Below are 22,478 nucleotides of genomic sequence, written 5' to 3'. Positions count from 1 at the left end.
AGATCTCAAATATTTGAACATCCTGAATACTTGGTGAGTTTAATTATCTTATTTCATTAATAATTTCATTTAATATTTATTATTTAACTTATTTTGCTTATTTCAATGTATTAAATAAATTAATAAAATAAAATAAAAAACTTTTTATTTTACAACAGTTTTTTTAGTCTAAATCAATTTCAGCAGAACAATTCAAAATAGCTCTAATAAGTTTATTAGACGATCATAATTACCTCATTTCTACTATAAATTTTTTGTACACTTTTTGAGTTATTTATTTATTTTACTGTTAGATTTATTTTGAGTTTTTGTAGGTTCTTAACTACAATAAAAGAAATAATCAATAATTCTTTTCATTCTTACATACTGCAGAATTTGATTTAAGAAAATCAAATATTCAAACTTGGTCAAGATCTAGTCTGCTTTTTTTGTCATTACAAATTAAACCAGAGGTGCCGAAGAGACACTATCTATGCAGAGTGCAATATTAGTGGTATTTGTAATATTCAATTTTCTTTATTGACATCATATTCAAGATCGCAAATCTCAATTACTTTCCAACATTAGAGTATTTATGGAGAGTTCCCCTCTCAAGTTTAAACATATTTAATTTGTTTATTTTATTTTCTCAAACATTTTGATAAGAAAAGGAAACTTTAATTTTTAAACATGAGTTTAATTTTAAACATATTGATATTTGGCCTAAAAGTAGAAGTGATATCTAGAAATTCATTTTGAATTTTAATTAAATAATTTAATTAAAATGCAAAACGAATTACTAATAATTAATCTTCACAAAGATAATAGTTTAGAAAATTATAGATTAATCCTGAACAGGGCTTAAACCTGCAACTATTGCATAACATATAAGCATATTAACAGTCAGCAGAGACCAAATACTAGAGTATTACCAAACGTCGAGTTTCTGAACAAATGGCAATAATCGGAAGCACTCAACAAAAGTCGCTATCTATACAAACAATGCATGAATATTTAGCACTGATCAGTTGGGTCTGGATGGAGAACTGCAGATAAACAAGAGAAATATGTTAAATTTACAGTAAATTTGGTTGAGACAGAAATTTAGCACAAATGTTTAAACATTAGATGTAAAAACTGGACTCAAAGATTGCCATTCATAAGAGAAAAAAAATCAACACTTACCTATATGACTTCTATATATAAAACTCTAATTGTAACAAATGTTTGCTTAATCAGAACATCATATCAAAAGATGTAATATTTTGTATCTAAATACATCTTGCAGCTAACATAGTAATCTCTAAGATTTCTTAAAACAATTGTTTATTTATTAAATTTCTTCCTTTTTTGCTGGATTACCAGTGTTATTTTATCAAATATAAAATTTCTTACAGTGAGGAATTGAAACAGCATAGATGATAGATTCAACAAATAAATTATCTATGCTGTAATGTTCAAAGTCTCTGTGTTATCAAAGTTTACAGCTTAAGTGTTCAGCATAATCCTAATCTCCCTCTATCCATTCAATCTTCATTTCCAAATATTAATTTGAACTTACTAGGCTATATAATTATACTGATTATCACCATATAAACTAGGGATAGCTATTCTCTGAACCCTCAATATTTTTTAGCTGACACTAATTCTATTCCATTGTGATTTTGTGTGCGCGCGCGTAATCTAAGATGCCATCGAATATAAGATATACCCTATTTTTTGATAATAAAACCCAAAAAAAGTGAATCTTGCAGTCGAATAAGTACAGTATATATATAATCCAGTAATTTAAACTTATGTTTAGTTAATTGATTTAAACATCTTTGTTGTAAATAAAAGTTATAACCAACTAGGCTATATAGAAATAAAGCTGTTTAAATATTTTAAAAATTTAAGTATTTAATCAAAATCTTGAATTGTACACAATGTATACATGGTACGATCCAAAAGTTCGGAGAATGCAGTAATCTACGACAACAAAAGCATGTATTTGAAGTTACAGTGTATGAAATGGATTCTACCAAACCACCTCTACGTGTTCAGGTTAATTTCACCCATGTCATGTGATTAAACCGCGAGCGCTGCTGTTTTTTTCCGAAGATAGTTACCTTTGTCCTGTGACTTTTGATTACGTAATCAAAGTGGAGTTTCAAGAACAACCTCCAACATTAAATTTTGTCAGCGTTTAGGTAAAACACCTACGGAGATTTTAAACTTGCTAAGAAAGGTGTATGGTGATTCTACGGTGAAAGGTCACGGTGAAGTCAAAATGTTGGAGGTTGTTCTTGAAACTCCACTTTGATTACGTCGCAGGACAAAGGTAACTATCTCCGGAAAAAAACAGCAGCGCTCGCGGTTTAATCACATGACATGGGTGAAATTAACCTGAACACGTAGAGGTGGTTTGGTAGAATCCATTTCATACGCTGTAACTTCAAATACATGCTTTTGTTGTCGTAGATTACTGCATTCCCCGAACTTTTGGATCGTACCACGTATTTTTCATTTCTAAATAAAATTCTATTAAGTTTAAATATTTTAAAAACAGATTTAATCTATAAAGTAAAAATTCACAGAAAACTCAACCAAAATTTTCTTAATTTCATAAAGTTACATTAATATTAATGTAAGCAAATGTGTAAAATTAAAACTAAAATATGGATTAATGTCACCTCAGGTAGCCAAGATGGCGACTCGTCTCTAATTCCAGCAAGGAAACAGTGGGAAGCACGTTCTAACCTAACCTAACATATTCTAATAATTTGGTTGCTAATAATTATGGTAATTTATTAGAATAGGTTAGGTTAGGTTAGAACGCGCATCCCACTGTTTCTGGCTGGAATTAGAGACGAGCCACCATCTTGGCTAACTAAGGAAACATTAACCAAAATATGTAAATGATTTTGACTATCCATAATAGAAAAAAAAAAATTACTCAGTTTATATGAACTTCACTAATCAAACTTCACAAATTAGAATTTAATCAAAAATACAATGAAACTAACAACCTGCATGCTTTCAGAGTTAAAAATTCATCTTCAGGAAGAAATAGAACTCATTCTATATTCTTTTTTGTAGAATGAGTTCTAACATTCTCTAAATGTTCCTTGAAGATTCAAATTGTTGGACATTTAATTAAATTCAATAAGCAGTTAATTTGAAGTAACATTTAAAAATTAAAATTATTCTTATGGTCAGCAGGAAAAAAAAACCCATCAAATTACAAAATGATTAAAGTTGTTTATCAATGTCAAAACATATTTCATACAATGATCCATAATTTGACAATTATTGAAAACTTTAGAAAGAAAAACTTTTTCAATGGATGCATTCAGCAGAGTCAACAGTTTTAACTGAGCAAAGATGTTTCAATCGGTAGTCGTAACATAGTTACATCTGCCAAAGGACGAGCGACATATGCGTTGGAACAAAAAGCAGCCATCGTCGGTCAGTTTCGGGTAGCAACAGGTAGTGTAAATGAAAGACGTTACTAAACCTGACATCAAAATACCAAACATATTCCAAAACAGCACTACTGTAGAGGGTGTTCAGCAGAAAAATACTCGGCAGCTTTGGATCTGTTAAGTCTGCGAACGCAGCCAATGATCGAGAAGTCATGTTTGCCGCACAATTTTTCAATTATAGTAATAAAATTTCCTAAAATTTTAATAAATTTATAAAATAGGTCAAGTGAATTATGCATTGATTTTTAACTACAGTATCAATATTTAATCTGATTTGAATTTCAGATTCACTTAATATTCAGAATTAGCTTTTATTATATTCTGATAAGGTTCGTTAATAAAATTAAAACTTTTATGTAGAAGTTTAATGTTTTGGTTTTTTAATTTATAAACTTATTTATCAAACAACCAAAACAGATTAGATTTATTATGTGTAATATCTACCATTGTATAAAGTATTCCTATCACAAAGTCCTTCTTCATCACTAATTAATATCACTTTCAATTTATGCTCTTTTATTAAATAATTTTCTAATTGTTTAGCTCTAAAAGTTTTACCACTGCAAGGATAACCACAAAGTACGACAAGCGGCATTTTAAAATCTTAACACCATTAAAAAAAACCGTGTGTTACTACAGCGCCTTCTGGCAATGAAAATACGCAAAAAAAATATAAATGTACTTTTACACATTTAAAAACTTTATAATTTTACATTTATTAATATTTAGAAATAAATCAAACTTATTTTAAATAATATTTTATCTATTTTTAAAATTTATATATATATATTATTAATTAATTTTATTATTTAATATTTTCAAAATTTGATTTGAATAATACAAATATATTCAATTGATTAAATTAGTAATATTAGTAAATTAATAATTTGCATATTAAATTCTAAAAAATAATTTCGTAATTCTAATTACGAAACTGAAGTACGAAACCGGAGTGACGTAAAAGAAATATCCACATGGTCAGTGCGAGGTGGAAATAGAATAAAAAACGAGTATACGTTTGTATTTGAAACATATTTTAAGCATTTGTTGAGGTCGAATTATACGTATGAAAATGGCAGATGCAAGTTTAGATGAATTTTTTGCCAAGAAAGATAAAAGTAAGAAGGGAAAATCGGGAAAGTCGAAATATACGACGACCGAGACAATCGCTAAGAAATTAGAAGAAAGCGGAAAGAAAGTGGAAACGTTGACCACTCCGAAAAAAGAAAAAGAGAAAAATAACGTTGTTACAGACACACAAGCAACATTATCTTTACCTTTATTGGAACAGGTTAGTCTCATTGTAATTAAAAGAAAGTCTCTTTCACACCACCGGATATAACCTTAAAATTTCAATACAATAACTTGAAAAACTTAATCCTAACTTTATATTTTATTTTAAAATTATCTTTTAATATCATTTCTTTGTCTTTATTTTTTGTCAAATAACCGGATATCACAAATTTAAATAAACTGTTACGACTGTCTAAAATGCGACCGACCCCCTTTATATAACCTTATAAATGTTCTAAAATGTAATATTTTAACCATAAAAGATGATTTTTTCTTCATTTAGATACGTTTTCTTATTACTGGGAGTCTCATTTTTGTGTGTGATGTGGAGATTTAATTTAACTGATTTTTAAAAACTTCTGGGTTTAAATCCTGAAAATTATACTTAATATTTACATAGTCATTTTGTGTGGAATAGTTTACAGCTTATTAAAATTCGTCCCAGTTTTAATGAGGACATAATGTAATAAAAGCACATAATTCGTACAAATTATCAATATAAAATAAAAAGTATCAATGAAACATGTAATAATTTTATTGTGAACAGCAAATTAAATCACATAAATTAATTTTGAATCAAAAGAAATGAATTGAACGATAAAATCTGTTTGCTTAATGAAAATTATGTAAAATCAATATCGTTCAATATCGATAATATTTCGTTGTTATAAAATGATTATTAATAATCTTGTTACCACTAAACAGTGAACAGTGATGTTAATCATTTATAAGAAATTGTTATTACACCAGTAAATACATAATATATAATGATGGTATATGGTGAATTGTTTATGCAGTATCATTATTAGCAACAGTTAACATATAATTAAAGTAAGAAATGACAGCAATTTAAACTACTGTATTGCAAACAAACAATGATTAAAACATGCAATTGTTAGGTATTAAAACTTTAAAGTCACATGTTGAGGCTGATTAGTACTAAAAAGTTGTATTTTAACAGCTTAAAAATGTGTATTTTTATAAGATTGTAAATAAGACTTTGTTTATAAGGTTATAACAAAATAGTTTATAACGGAAAATATCGATATGCAAACTTCTTACTGAAGTCAGAATTTCTATTATAGTTATTGTCTTTAGGTTGATTGGTTGGTATTTACATGGCTCTTGTGCCAATATAACTTACATAACTTATTGGGTCTGTATGCACAGTACTTATGATAGTTAGAACCTTACAAACATTATAACAGTAAGGCTGTAACCAAGTTTCTAAGTGATGCAGCCTTTTTGTTCAGATACAGTTATCAATACTGTAATTAAATTTCAGATAAAGCTGGATTCATACAAGGATTTACACTAACATACAAACTACTACAAAATGGTAGAAACTGCTGGTCTGAAATCTTACAATGTACTTCATCACAAATTTAAAATACAGGTGACCTATTGAACTTGTCTATTTCAAATCTCACAACAACAAAAAAATTTTTGAGATAGAGGTTTATACATAGGAAACATAATAAGTTTGATTGGCAGTGTGGTATTTTATTAATATGATAGCAAGTACAGTACATTAGTTACAAATAAAACATTTTTGACATACCTTAACAAAAATAGTTTGATATCTGATTTCCTTCAACCAACAAGATGCAAGTCAAACTCATAGCCTTAGCACATCAGTGGCCAAATAGATAAAACCACTGAACACTGGTTTCAGTGGTCATAGGTTTGCACCTTGCCAATGGGCAGGCTACATGGAGTTTTCTAAGTTTTCTTCATGTTTGTAACACCTAAATAGGGGCCAGTTTTCCCATAGAAAGTGCTCTCAGGAGGCATTCCCTCATCAGATTGTCCATGTGTTTTTGTTTCCATAAACAAATAAACCAAATCAAACTCACTGCCAATCAGAGAAAAGCAATGTTAATTGTAACTATTACTGTATTGCAAGAGCAGTTTCTACAATTTGTGCTATCAAAATGTAGTCACTAAGCTTTGAATTGTAATTGACACTTCAGTCCATAATTTGAGATAGAGGTTTTGGTAGAAAATTAGTTGCGATAAATATGAAAAATATACTGAATTTAGGCTGAAAATACAGGGGGGGAAACATAATTTGAGATAGAGGTTTTCCAGATAAATATGTTTAAGATAGACATGTTTATAGATAATTCAACTCGCCATGATGGATCATCTAACTAATCAGCTTTTAGTACATTTCATCAAATCCTCAAAAGGTAAGGGAAAGAAAAATGGTAAATTTAAGGTAGCAAGTAGTTTTTTAGGATAACTTCATTAAAAATCATTCTCAATTTGATGCAGTTTATCTAGGAAGAACATAGGGAAAAAATGAAAAATAAAAATATATGTATGAGCTGTATCACAAATGATTATTTCCAATAATTGTAAGAATTTTATCATATTTTATTGGTTAGTCATAAGTTGTTTAAACAATTGGACATTAATACTGATGATCAATAGTAAGTATAATAATTTTCTGTGTTCAACCGATCATCATCTAAGGGCACATAACTTAGTATAGTGGCTTTAATACAGCCAGATAAGCAAATCAATAACATATCTCTTTTCATTTGAAACTGACTGTCATTGGCTTGTTTATCTAACCATATTAAAGCTGCTTTACTAGGCAATATACCTTAAATCAGTATGTATCTGTATTAGATATTTAAATATTAACTACACAATAACAGCTTCCCAATTTTTATTAGATAATTTCATAAAAAGTTTAGCAATTTAGTTTACAAAAATTTCAGCACTAAAAATTTGATTGTATTTTAAGTAATTATCATATTAAGATACAAATACAATTATTAGAACAGAAAAATTGGCAATGGTGTAATTGATACTTGTATCATATTTCTTGGAATCTGGTTGTAACAGTAGCCAATCAGAGTTGGCTAATGCTTTGTTTATAACTGGACCAATAAGAACTAGCAAAAAAATGACCTCACTTCTTCAAACATGCCAAGTGAGAAGAGGCCATTTCATTTTTCTGATGCTGAAAGGTTTAAAGTAATCCATGAATTATAATCTTGAACATATTTATCTGAAATTAGCATCTGGAACATTTCTGGTATTAAAACAAATGGTATGATATAAGAATTCCTGTTAGCAGTGCTCTGCACACACAATAAGTTTCCAATTTTTCTGGGTCAAAAATTTTCAAGGCTTGGATGGCATTTATGTGATCATTACATTTATTAATCAACAATTTAGTTTTATTACCGCCTTTTTGAAATTTTTTTACTCAATATTTTGATAGTTCATAATAAATCAGAAAGTAAGTCAACAGTTATATTTTATATAAAACAAATATTTCTGGAATTATATTATTTAATGTGAAACAATTAAAACTAAGTTTTTCTTTTTTGTTTTAAATTAAATACTGTGTATTAATTTATAAGTGTAAAATACTCAATTATGAGTTTATAAATTTTGCTTTTTCATATTTCTATTTTGATCTGTTTTCTTAATTATCTTTATGCTGAAAAATTGAAATCATAAATTCTAATAGTTGAATAGGTTTAATATCATTTCTAATTTATTTCAATTAAGATTAGAGCAACATATCAAGATTAAGAAATGAATCTAACTTTACCAGTAACACTATTAATATAGTTTTTTTTTTTAAATTTTATCATGAAAATTACATCTTCAAGATTAAGAACATATTTTTATGTAATACAGATTCAAATGAAATTCAGTTTGACTAATTACTTAATTTATATTTAACTCATAATTTAATCTGATGACAACTCACTGAGTTCAGAATGTTTTTAAAATAATATATAAAGATTTTTTACTGTTTGGTTTGAAATTTTGTTTAAGTTAGCATATGAAGAATCAATAAATAATTTTCTTTAAAAACAGTTATTTCAGTGCACCCACACATTATAAATATTACACCCACATGTAACAAAAAAAAAAAGGCAGAAATTTTAAAATACAATTATATATATATTTTAGTTTAAATTTAAATATTTTCATTGATTTAAACAAATGTTTACACAGGTTTTTTTAATACCTTTTAATACCACAGGTTTTGTACCTATTAAGTCTAATTATATCCATAAACATAGTGAATGAGTTAATACAAAAAAAAATCTTAAACTTTTAAATAAAGATAATTTTTTTAAATTCTATTGTGAAAAAGAAAAAAAAAAATAGATGTTCAATTTCTCAATTTTGTCAGCAAAATTTAAATACAGTAAAAGCTTGTCACAACAGAGCACTCTGGGACCAAGGAAATTGGTCTATTATTATACAGTAGAATCATATTAGAATGGATCTCAATAATGTGCCTGGAGAAAACATCTGTAGTTCGTGGATGCTTACTCCAGGTTTATATGCCAAATCAATGTATTTTTAGCTTGTTTTAGTGGATCTGTTACCATGAATATAAAGATCCTCTTATACTCGTGGTAACATCCATTGAAACAAGTAATATCGACTTGTTCATTACTATGTATTGACATTGTGGACAAAAGTCAATTATATAGTGGACAAAATTTCAGTTGTAAAGTGTTAAGCCAAATTTTTATTAACTTGTAAAAACAATATTATTAATTTTGTTTTTTTTTTTTTTTTTTTTAGAATTGTTTTAAGAAAAGCCTGTTATAGTTTTTCTCTTGCTTTCCAGATGTTTGAAATTGTCAGCATGCATGCTCAGAATGTTTTTTTTGCCAACTTCAGTCTGACAAATTTTATCTACTTTTTTGTGTTAAATCTAAAGATTTTTTTTTATGATTTGCTTTGCTTTATACAACAAATCCAAAATTTCTCAATCATAGAGAAAATGAAACCAAAATGAACAAAAATAATTTATCAGAAAACACACTAAATGAAATGTAAAATATTATGCTAGAAAACATGAATTTTATATTATTTTTGTATTTATTTTTTGCAAATAAAGTAAAAACAATGATTGTGATGAAATAAAATGGTGACTAAAAAGTCCATAATAACGAAAGGACAATGGTCTGAGGGGCCTGAAAAATAATCCATAGTAGCAGAAGTCTGTTACAGCTAATGAGTGTTCTTATAATTTTCCTATACTTTTGGCTGGACCAACAACATCCATCTGTAATAACACAATGTCCATTATATCAGGGTCTGGAATATCAAACTTTTACTGTATTTGAAAAAAGATGATGATTAGAACAAAAAAATTTTCATTTATGACATCTGGTTATAGGTAGATAACTATATCACATCTAAAATATGGTGTACCATTTGAGCATAATCTTTTGAGCATAAAATTTTCCATATTTGAAAGAAATTATTACAAATTTTTAACCAAAAAAAAAAAAGTTTAAATTCATAATCTTTTTCTTCATTAAACTTCATTAAAAAATATTTTTTGATCTTTAATAATGTTATAAACAGCAGTTTTTACTAGTATTATTACATAACACTTATGTCAAAGTCCATCTTGAATATGTATGAATATTTAGACCAGTGATTCTCAACCAGTGTGCTGCGGCACTTTAGTGTGCCGCGAAATTTTTGAAGTGTGCCACCACTATGAATACTCATACACAAGTGACGTCAGACAAGTAGTCCAATCGGTTCTACCTTCCTAGGGTGCATTTGGAAATTGTAATCGGTGTTACCAGTAACTGCCTGTAGTTACCAAGGTGTTTAGAAAATGTGACCTAAATAACCAACCGGTGACGTCACCGGTTGTCCTGCGGTATTTACTGAAGTAACCGTATGTGCCACCAAATTTTTAAATTATTAAAAGTGTACCATGACAAAAAAAAGATTGAGAATCACTGATCTAGGCTATACATCTTACATGTACACAAGAATTTCTATCAACATCATGTTAAGTTTACAATAGTTTCTATGTATTATGCAACAAGATATTTCATTTAAATAATAATTTTAAAAACTTTGAATATTATTTTGTCCTGTTTTATATTCTAATTTTTCCTCCATAGACAGATCACAAACCATACTTTGGGAAATGCTCTCTTACAGCAGTAGTAAACTTGTCTAATGAAAAATTCTCTAAAGTCTTTTTTTTCTCTAGACTCTTTAACAAATAGTATCAAAATTTTCAGATAACAATGTCTTCCTGTTTTTCAACTGTTTATATAATAAAAAAAAAATTTCTATAAGATTTCAGCATGATGAAAATATACATCTTTTTTCACAATAATCATGCTCTGATTTTTCAATATATATTAATAAAGTAGCAAAAAATCAGAGCATGATTTTTTCCCCCTCTCTCTTCATTTGACATATATCTTTCAAAGTACATTTGTTTAAAGCATTGTTTTTTTGTTATTTAGACTTGTTTTGACTCCTACTTTCAATATATACTGGTAGTTGTGTAAGGAACTGAGTCCGAACGTTATTTTTATTTTATTATTATTTTTCCGTTTTATTATCTTTGTTTGGGGCTTATGTTTATTTAGGACGAAGGTTCCCCACCACTCTCTTGTTAGTAATGAAAAATGAAGATAAAACAACTCACGGAGAAATAAGCGCCATAGGAAACATCTTGCGCACTTGCGCTGCCCGGCGGAAGTAACAGTCCGCAGAGAAAAAAAATGGAGGGGGGAGTCCCCACAATCACTAGTAGAGAAATACTTGATAAACCGTCTTAAACATCCCAGAAAATTATGATAAATATTTTGTAAACAGTTTATAAGCTTTGTCGGAAACTTAAAGCTGCCAGAACAGAAAGTTAATGTTAGCAACTAAGTATGTAAATAAGAGGAGTAACCCAGCTCAAGTGTGACGTCACCTCACAGTATAAAACCCGTACGTTAACCGAAGAAGGAGAGGTGATTTCCAAACCAAGGTGAATTCCAAATCGAGGCGACTGTGAGAGCGAGGTAGATTCGAAAGCGAAGTATTTTCTGATAGAAGTCCAGATTGATAATTGGATGATCCAAGGTGTTAAAGAGGAGTTCGATTTGACGATATCGAAAGAATTGAGGAAATAGTTTCTCCGTATAGTGAGGTGACGGATAGACGTTTAATTAGTAAGAGATATTGTTCATAGTTTCTAAGTAGTTGATTGTCGAATTTCAAGGGGAATTACTATTAAGTTAAGCTAAGTAGCTAAGTTTGTTGTCGGGTTGACTTGTTGATTTTCGTTAATAAATTTTGTTTGGAATTATTGACATTTGTACGTAGTACGTTCTAGTTACTAATTAAATATATTTGAACTTTTGATTTGACTTGGTATTTATCGTTATTATTACTAATCTTTCGGTGCACGCTTAAAAGCCCAGGCCTGGCAAACTAATCTCGAATCCGCGTAAAGTACCCGTTAGGTTAACGGAAGTTTCACCGACCGTAACTATAGTGGGTTTCCTAAGATACTAAAATTAAGTACTTTACAGTTGTTGATGGGAGAATCTTGTGATACTCTACTATAAATAATAGTATCTGTATTTGACTATACTTGTTTTAAATTTAAAAAGATTAAAAAGAAAATGCATTATAGAATACTGAGTTTTCTATTAATGTAAATAGAATTTTTGAAGATAGCATGCAGTGAATACTAACTATGAACATACAAATACAGGGCTTGATGAAGAATAATAGATTGAGAGAAATTAATGATGCATAATAAACTTGTTTTTTCAATTAGGACAAGAAAATTTATTTTCCTGTTTATAAAGCTAGCTTTAAAGTTGTTTTTTGATGTTAGATTTATGATTATACATAAATTGCTGTCCTTACCAATAAAAATGGTCAATGGGACAAGATGCAAAGATGGATGTAGAATTGTGATATGCATTAAAAAAGGTCAGTACCTTATGAGTGGTTTCGTTAGATATATGAAATAAGCATGTACAGTATTTCATATAGGTTATTAAATTTTAATTAAAAACTGATTTTTAAATAAATTATTTATCATTTAAAACCAGAATGAATTTTGAATTGAAAAAGAATTAGCTAGAATAAACATATTCTAAATTTTTTATAATTACTAGCAATTTGATATGTTACAAATTTTTGTATATTTAAAATTACATTTTTATAATTTGACAATTTTTGTTTTTTAATATTAAGTTAGTCTGCCCATTCCAAACCATAGAGTTAAGTTTGGCATGCCATTTAAAATGATTTTTTACATTGCAATATAGTTGAGTTGCCTTAAAACAAACACTATTAAAGCAGTTCTGCTGTTGCTTGGCAAAATGCCATTGTCACAATGTTAATTTTCACACAATAAAACAAAGAAATTTTACCAGAGTTCATTAAACCAAACTATAAATCACCTTCACAACCCCCCAAGAAATAACCCTACTTCTAGTAATGGTTGCTTTTTACACTTTTTGATGTGAACAATAAAATGTGGTACTGTAATAAATATTCCATTTTGAGTATAATAGATTCTCTTCTAGTAAGCAAAGATAGGTATAATCTTTGATTGTTGAGCAATTGAAACATCTGGTTTTAGTTGTCCATTCTATTGTACTCAGAAAATAGGGTTAAACTGTAAGGATATCCATCCCTTTAAATGATGTCCCATGCAAACATATGCTAGTTTGCCTATCAGGAAGTGCATATGGTGATGCCAGGTTTGGTTACTTTTTGTCAAATTTGGCTCCTTTTTAACTCTTTTGGCACCAAAAAATATTTTCTCTTTTGAACAATTTACAACAGAAAAATATCTTGATTTTCTTTTAGCTTTGTTTTGTTTAACCACTCTGATATATTGCTCCACAGTTAAATGGAGAATATCGTCTCTTCCTCACTTTATTTTATTTGAAAATCATTTAGAACGTTAATTTGTTTTTGTAAATAAATTTTATTTTATTTAACTTAATATTTTGAATTAATTTACTAAATAATTATTTTAAGATTTCAGTTGCCTATTAAGCCTTAACTCCCTAAATTATATGACTGACTGTACATTATTACTGTAAATCATTAATAAGAATTTGAGATAAACCAAACTACTGTTTTCCTAGTGAGTCCAATTAACACAAGTTGACTGTATTTATTGTGTATATAATTGATTTGAAATTTATATTTTGTTTTATTATTAATAAAGATATATATATATATATATATATAACAAAATATATATATGTTACCGGCAAAACCTGATTTTACTCCAAACTAGTTTTGCCTAGGCCAAACTAGTTTGGCGTAAGCGTTCAGGCCAAACTAGTTTAGAATTATTATTCAAGTATATTAATGGTTAATTTAAATTCATCATAAAACACAAATAAGTTTATTTTTAATTTTAGTTTGATTTTAAAAGTTATTTTTATTATTTCGTTTGAATTTTTGAAAATATTTTCGAAACTTAATTACTTTTAAAAGTGCATGGCTTAATAAAAAACATACAAACTGATTAAGTACTGATTAGCTTATTTTTATTTTATAGTTTTGTACAAGTGTTATGTCACTTCTAATCAATACCGTGTTTGGTTAATGTTACCTTAGGTCCCTAGGTATTGAAGATGGCGACTCGTCTCCAATTCCAGCAATCAGAAGACTGGGAACAGTGGGGACGCACGTTTTAACCTAACCTAACCTAACCTATTCTAATGAATTACCATAATTATTAGCAACCAAATTATTAGAATAGGTCAGGTTAGGTTAGAACGTCCGCCCCCACTGTTCCCAGTCTTCTGATTGCTGGAATCGGAGACGAGCCGCCATCTTCGATACCTAGGGTAACATTAACCAAAAACGGTATTGATTAGAAGTGACACAACACTTGTACAAAATTATAAAATAAAAAGAAGCTAATCAGTACTTATCAGTTTGTATTTTTTATTAAGCCATGCACTTTTAAAGGTAATTAACTTTTCGAAAATATTTTCAAAAATTCAAACAAAATAATAAAAATAACTTTTAAAATCAAACTAAAATTAAAAATGAACTTATTTGTGTTTTATGATGAACTTACATTAACCATTAATATATTTAACCATGAATATATTTAACCATGAATATACTTGAATAATAATTCTAAACTAATTTGGCCTGAACGCTTATGCCAAACTAGTTTGGCCTAGGCAAAACTAGTTTGGAGTAAAATCGGGTTTTGTCGGTAACTTATATACAGTTGAACCTTTTCACCTTGAATCTCAAGGGAACAAGAAAAAATTTGAGATAGACAGGTTTTGAGATATAGAGGTTCCTACACAGTAAGCAGTAATAGGTTTGTTGTTGGTAAAGCATTTTATTAATACAATAGCAAGTACAGTACATACCTGTATTAGGTATTAAAAGATTTTTGACATACCTTAATAGAAATGGTTTGTCAATAGTTTCTGATGCCTGATTTTTGTAAATCAATAAAATGCAAGCCAAACTCGTAGCCAATCAGAGAAAAGCAGCATTAATTACAACTATGTACTGTATTGCAAGAGATTTCTTAATTACAATTTAAGCTATTAAAATGTGGTCACTAAGCTTTGATTTATAATTAGCACTTCAGTCCATAATTTGAGATGTAAAGGTTTTAGAAGAAAATTATTTGAGATAAACGTGGAAAATATATTGAATTTAGCCTGAAAATGGAGGAGGAGGAATAAATTTTGATATCGAGATTTTCAAGATAAACATGTTTGAGATATAGATATAGATTATATAACTGAATTCACTTTATTTTAATTTGGTTTTAGATTTCATTTCTTTTTTTCAGTTGATTTTGATATATTCAGCTATTTTTCTAATTTTTGATATTAGAAAATTTTTGTTTTACATAAAAGAAATTTTGAAACATTAATAAATCTCTATTTATTGAAAACCTAAACTTTTTGTATGTTTAAAAGGGGGGAAAGGTAAATATTAGTATTTGAATTTTTACTGCTGTATTTATGTAGCATGTAATACAAGGTCTACATTTTAATAAATAACTTATATGAAATAGAAACTAATATAATACTGTTATAAATATTTTTGTTTAAATTTTAAAGATTAATTTTCAGAATTTTATATTCAAAATAGAATATAAAATTCTGAAAATTAATCAATATTGTCGTGATCAATTTTTATCTAAAAAAATAAATTTAGCCGTTTGTCTACTGCATGCTAATGTTTATTTGCATTTTTATTGTGGACTATGTTGAAAATGTTAATTATCTTGGTTTGAAACAAAATAGATATTTAAACTAGAAATGTTTTACATTAACATTCAACTGAACTGCTATTTGAATTTTAAAAAATATTTTAGAGCAATAAAATTGAAAAATTATATACAAAATAATGACTTAAATTAGACATTTATTATCAATAACATGAATATACAGGCTCTCTGTCTACATGTTTTGCACTACTGATGGAGACCTCTTGCAATAAAATAGTAAACTTTGTAGTTACAAACAACAATTACGACTAAGCTAACAAGACAAATTCAGTGAATTTTTCCTCTGGAATAAAGAAAGAAAATATTTGTAGCGAGGTAGGATGTAATACTTCTCACAGTAGTACCATAGGGGTAGTTTTTTTTTTATTTTTTCCGAATGAAAAAAGACCCAATTAGAAGAAAGGCAAAGATTAATTTTGTATGGAGAATTTTGTCTGTCTTTATTAATTAAAAAAGCATTCCTAAGTTTTGATGTTTATTGGAAATAAAATATCCAATGTCTGTTACTTTTGCTGATAATACCATCTGGAGAACAGCATAGCCATGGCATTTCTGGGCAATGCACTCTTCATTGAGCAGATAATATCTGTAGTTTTCTATTGATAGTAAATTAATAAAAAATGAACAGAAGATTAAAATGCTTGAGATAAATCAATGATGATATTAACAAATATGTTATGTATGAAATTTGCAACTGTGGGTATGTTTTATTAAAAGTGTAATGTTGTCATGATGAAGATCATTAGCTATATTAAAAAACTGTTATTGCTTATGATATTCATCTTGTTTTATAACATTTATTTGTATTATTATGTACTGTTTTTGTAATTCGCTTAAGATTATTTTTGAATGAAAAGCAAAAAACTATAAGCTAAGTATTAATTTAGACTATTAAAATATTAAAGCCGTCATCATTATTAAAAGTTTTTCTCTGACAAATTTCAGTTTTTTAATGTAATAGAAAAGAAAAAACTTCTATAATTAAGTTTATCATCAGTACAAAAATATTTTCTTTTTCTGATAAAATAAGTCATGAATTAGGTAAAAAAGATGTGAAACTTCCAGATGTGATATTTTCCAGGTGGTAGAAAATGCCTTACTAATCACTTGTATGAGTGAAATGTTGCAAAAACTTCTATATTCATTGCCCAACATGTGGAGGCACTCCATCCTGCATGAAAGTGATTGATTTAAGGTATTGTTGCAGTTGAGGTATGTCAAAAGTGTAGATCGTCTCTCTGGGTCTACGGTTCATTGGGACTAACTTCTTTGAAGAAAGATGGTAACAATGATAAATGTGACTTTTGAATCTACACTAGACTATAACTTGAGGTAAGTGCAGTGGAATCTGCCAGGAAAAATGATTATTTTCTGTGGCCCAGATATGACAGTTGCAAGTGTTCAGCATTCTACTGAGATGGAAATATACCTTGTTCTTCACAGAATTTTCCATGTCACAAGGCATCTGCTTCCATTCTGATAGAGAACATCAATGCAAAGGTCTGACAATTTCCCTGTCAGCAGCAAGTAATTGCTGGTTGTGGCTGTCTTGTACAGATAACAATGCACCAACTAACTTTTCCAGTATCTTCCACACTGTCTTAGGATATATCCAACTGCTGTGACATTGTACAGCACTATTTCAGACTGCAACATTATTCATTGACTGTTTAACAGCTGTAGTAACATCTTTTACTTGTGAAGTGACAGGTTCAAATCTATCACTTCACAAGTAAAATGAATTACCACAATTACAAAATGTTTGGTAAAATTATAATGTTTTGAATTAATTTACTAAATGGAGTTACCATATATTTTCGCAGATAAGACGACCTTCAGATAAGACAAGGTATAAATTTTCGTCAGTTTTTATAGTTTTAGCATATATCTGTCCTATGAGACGACCCCCAAACTATCAATGGCCTATGAATTTAGTTTAGATCAGCGATCATCATCTGGATAATAATACTGTATAGTGTATACGGAATTATGTCTTATTTGTAATTTTTCAAATAAACAAATTTTATTTTCTGCCTTGCTATTGTTGCAAATGTTTGCACTGATTTAGGCATTCAGGTAATGACCTTGACTATTCACTAATATGTCACATGGGTTATTGTATTTTGTGGACATGCCCTACTCTCTACTAGTAAATAATTATGGTTTGTCCGTTTTTTATAATGGTTTGAAATTTATATAAATTAAATCTAATTTTTTTGTATCTGTCCTATAAGATGACCCCGGATTTTGGGGGCCTTTTTTTTTATGATTCAACTATTGTCTTATCTGCGGAAATATATGGTAAATAAAATTTATTTGTTTGTTTTCGTAAATAAATTTTATGTTGTAAATGATTCTCAAATGAAACAAAATGAGGAGGAGATGGTATTCTCTAAATAATAAACATCTCTAAGCCCGACGAGTATATAATGAATTACCAACAATTGCCTTAAATATCGGGCTACTGTCTGGCTAATTAAATTAATTTAATTAGACAGATTATAGCCTGATATGTAAGGCGATCATTGGTAATTCATTAGATGGTATTCTCAATTTAAATATGGAATAGTATATGAGTGGCTAAACAAATCTTTAAAAACAAAATTTAACTTTTATATATGAACATGTCAATTCTGTACTGACTTCAACATGTAAGAAGTATTTTACCAATTTAATTAATTAACTTTCTTTTAATAGTGTACTGTAATTTTGTACTTAGAATTGAAAATTTTTAAAAAGACATTTTGATGCTAATACATTTGGAAATGTTTACTGCTAAGTTACAAAAATAAGTTATAAACATCATTGTATCACAAATATCAAGCTTTAGAACTTTAGCATAAAACAACTATACAGTGGCGCCTCATATAACGTACTTAATCCGTTCCAGGTGCACGTCCGTTAAGTGAAACGTCCATTATACGAAACGCATTTTCCCATAGAAATGCATGTTAAAACATCTAATTCGTTCCGCAGCATAAAATAACCTTACTGTATCATAAAAAAATGAACATGGGGTGTGTTCTTTTATTCCTCCGCGTAACTCTGCGCGAGCGACATCCGTTTAAAAATTCCTGCGGAACGTGTTCCTAAATTCCGGTGGGAGTGCACGCCGTCGAACGGCAAAAACGGTCGCTTGTAGCAGTAGTTTACGGTGGAAAGCAACATGGCGTCCTCCATGGCTCAGATAGTTTCATTTCCGGGTCCATTATGTGGTTTTATGAGATGAAAATTTAGAAATTGTGAAAGCGCGAGTTAGTGCACGCGATGATGTGTCTACGAATTTTTTTCGAATGGTAGCCGGCGTTCTATTTTTTTCGTGGCTATTTTGAATGCTCTTTCAACAAATAATTCATTTTATGGTTAAATTTTACAATCGGGACCCTTCTTTTGCCTTTAAAAGCTCATATTTTAGAATTATAGATTCCTCCATCACGATACTATCGATAGTGCCAGCGCTGCCATCTTTCTTTCTTTCACCGTCGTTCCTAAATGCCTACAAACAGCAGCGCACTCCTGTAGTAGCGGAGACGCAGAGCGACCGCTATTAAAGAACGCACCCCATGGAGCAGTCACCAATTATGCCGGAAAGTCCGTTGTTTGCAGCCAGTCCGTTGCTCGAGTCACGTAACGGCCAAACGGAAAGTCCGTTGTTTGCAGCGTCCATTATTCGAGGCGTACGTTATACGAGGCACCACTGTATTAATGAATTCAAGTTTGGTTTAATTGAATTTACCTTTTCAAAACAAATTTCTTTATTATATTGAAACCAGATCATTGAGTAAATATAAATAGTTTTACAACCTAGCAGTAGTAGTTATTCTTATATTTAAAATACTTTTTTGAAAACAGCTTTTCATGTAAAAATATCAGTCAGTGAAATGTGACAATTATCAAGAAATTTGTCTACAATAAGAAAAAAGATGGAAATATTCAATTAGTAATTAATATTCTTTTTTCTTAGGAAACCAAAAAATTTATACCCCACAATGGAGACATCATAATAAATTTTTAATGTAACACTATTCATTAATAAATATAAAATTTCTGATTTTATTTTATTATTATTTTTTCAGGATAGTGATGATTGGAAAGATATAGAAGAAGAAAAAGAAAAGGATTATTCTGGTCTAAAAGTACAGTCGATGTGTATTAGGTAAGTGTTTTTGTTTCATTATTAGAAAACACTAGCAATGCGTGTCCAGCATTGCTTGGATTTTTGAGAGGATGGGGAATTGAGTGTGGTAATTTAAAAAAAAAAAAAAAATTGATTTAGTAACTAAAATGTGTATTCATTGACCCGAGTATTTAAAATAACGAAACCGTAAAAAACAAAAAAGTGCTGTCTTGCAAGACAAAGATAAAAGATCGTTCTTGTTCTGTTGCATAACTTTGGTTATTCAGATTTTGCAAAGCCATTATTGGTGCTCCAACCTACAGCTCTAGGTTATGGGGTGGTAGTCCAGCTGGTTCCAAGGAGTTTAAAAATTCCATTGGATACTTTTAATAATATAAAAAAATATAATACGACGTGACAAAGTTAAAACTTTCTTGTCCTTCTTTTCGCCATTTTACACCATCAACAGTCCTCAAGTCCTCACAATCCTTCGGAGACGACCTTTCTTTTGAGGCTACTGCCTCCGTGAGAAAATGCAGAGTAGGTAAAGCATCCTCTGGTGTTGTCGCCACAGTAAAATATTACATTTTGAGTAAAAAATTACAAAAAACATGGCCGGCGTTATTACATTTAATAATATAAAAAAATATAATACGACGTGACAAAGTTAAAACTTTGTTTCTTGTTCTTCTTTTTACTCAAAATGTAATATTCAGGCCTCGGAGTCGCTCACTTTTCTCACTTGTACTCACTTTTCTGAAGTATCCTCACTTTTCTCACTTTTTTGGTCATTTTCACGTGCTTAATTAAGATGTGGGGCAAACCAAAAATAATTTTAAAGCCAAACGAATTGTCGAATTATCGGACTATCAGAATAGAATTTTGTAGAAGAAAATACGCGGCCCTGAGCAGACTCAAAATTGCAACTGCCTGCTCAGTGTCGTTAGGTTATAGAAAACAAAAATTTATTTAACGTATTTAAAAAAATCTTTTATGCACTTAAAAAATCCCTCTCATTACAAATTCAGAAGCCAGTGTTGAGTAAAGTTATGTACTCATGCCATATTTTCATTATTCGCCAAAATCTACCTTATCCGAATTGCATTTCCTTCTACAGAGTTTAAAAATAAGTATTCTAAGCATCCCTGCAGTTTTGGCTGTTTTCTAAGAAAATCACTAAAGTCCTTTTGCAGGGGAAAGCACATTACGCAGAGGGATTAATCTCTCAAGCTGACAACACTGCTGCCGCTTTTAAATTCAAAATATATAATTATTAAAATTAACACGAGATAGTAGCGTAACCTCCTACCTAAAAAAGATTTAGTTTCTGACCATTTAGTTATCCTGGTTATAGCCCAATAATTTGGCAGATTATTTGGTTTTAATTAACAATCGGGTTATGGAGTTGTCGTTTACAAAAATATTTTTTTACTTGATTTATCTTTAAATAATTTCATAAACTTGAGTTTAATAAAATTACTTTAATGATTTCATAGCATATTGTTAACGTTAAATCACATCTACATCTTCCCATAAATGTATGTTTAAATTGACTACAAGTATAATTATTCCATATAGTAAGTGTTATTTTCATAAAATGTGTGATTACTTTGCTTGTGAAATATGCATTTTTTAATCTTCTCTTATGCCGATTATAATTGTGCATTAATTGAGAGACTAAAAAAGTAAACGAAAATGTAAATTCATATTTACATATAAAATTTACCAAATAAATTAAAATATTCGAAGTGTTGTAAAAAGTACAACACGTAATTGCTTGTGAGAAAGATTTTCACAGGCTTCCCAAAGGTTAACAACTTTGCAACGATGTTGGTTTTTATTCATCTGCAGGAAAAAGTTTTTTGTTATTTATGAAATCATTAATAAAATATTATTTTACTTATATTATTTGGAGTATATTTATTTCAGATTTATTATTTTATTTGGAAATCAATATTTACACATCTCGAAGCATTAAAAAATAAACAGTTTCTGATAATGATAAATATCCGAGAATACCCAAATTAGTGAAATCAGCATCGAAAATCCCGTTCCCATGAATGAGAGGATCAATTTTATGCCGGGCACTTTCTCCTGATAGAGCATCAGTGTTGGAAAGAATGCTTAATTCACTTTTGATTGTTAAGGAGGGACTAAACATGTATGACCAAAGCCCACACCTTGTACCTATTGCAAAGGACGACTGAAATTAGCTTCCTCGGTGCATAGAAATTATCAAGAACGATTGGAAAATGAAAAGAAGTTAAAAGAATAAGAGAAACGGAAAAAAGAGCACAGAAATGTTTTGAAGAACAACAAAAGAAAGCTGTTCGTAACATGAAGATTATGGAACTGCAACTGAGTTTAAACCAGAAAAATGTAGAAGAAAATGAAATACATGCGACAGTCTAAGTTTTGTTAGAAGCAGCAAACAAAAAAACTGGAGAAGGCTATTAACAGCAAGAACATGAATGAAGTACAAGCAGCACGTGTGATGCTTATTAGTGTTAAGTGTTCAAAAGCAAGAGGAAGTGAAATAGAAGGAAGTTGATAACATGCAGAATAATCTTAATAA

General features: G+C 29.2%; 2 protein-coding genes across 2 annotated transcripts in view; one reads left to right on the top strand and one right to left on the bottom strand.

Annotated features, from left to right (window-relative positions):
* LOC136976151 (protein KTI12 homolog) overlaps positions 1–4,058 on the bottom strand; it is a 35,288-nt gene extending 31,230 nt beyond the window's left edge. Inside the window, exon 1 of the mRNA XM_067271361.1 lies at positions 3,888–4,058. Within this exon, the coding sequence (XP_067127462.1) occupies positions 3,888–4,038 (151 nt within the window). The 5' untranslated portion in view covers positions 4,039–4,058. The remainder of the gene's footprint in view (positions 1–3,887) is intronic.
* A 333-nt stretch (positions 4,059–4,391) lies between these two features.
* Positions 4,392–22,478, top strand: part of LOC136976177 (protein CDV3 homolog) — a 36,453-nt gene continuing 18,366 nt past the window's right edge. Inside the window, exons 1-2 of the mRNA XM_067271399.1 lie at positions 4,392–4,734; positions 19,863–19,942. Of these exons, the coding sequence (XP_067127500.1) occupies positions 4,510–4,734; positions 19,863–19,942 (305 nt within the window). The 5' untranslated portion in view covers positions 4,392–4,509. The remainder of the gene's footprint in view (positions 4,735–19,862; positions 19,943–22,478) is intronic.

The sequence above is a fragment of the Centruroides vittatus genome, unplaced genomic scaffold (genome assembly GCF_030686945.1).
Source record: "Centruroides vittatus isolate TY-2023 unplaced genomic scaffold, ASM3068694v2 contig_397, whole genome shotgun sequence".
Taxonomy (NCBI): domain Eukaryota; kingdom Metazoa; phylum Arthropoda; class Arachnida; order Scorpiones; family Buthidae; genus Centruroides; species Centruroides vittatus.
This window is presented reverse-complemented; position numbering and strand designations above follow the sequence as displayed.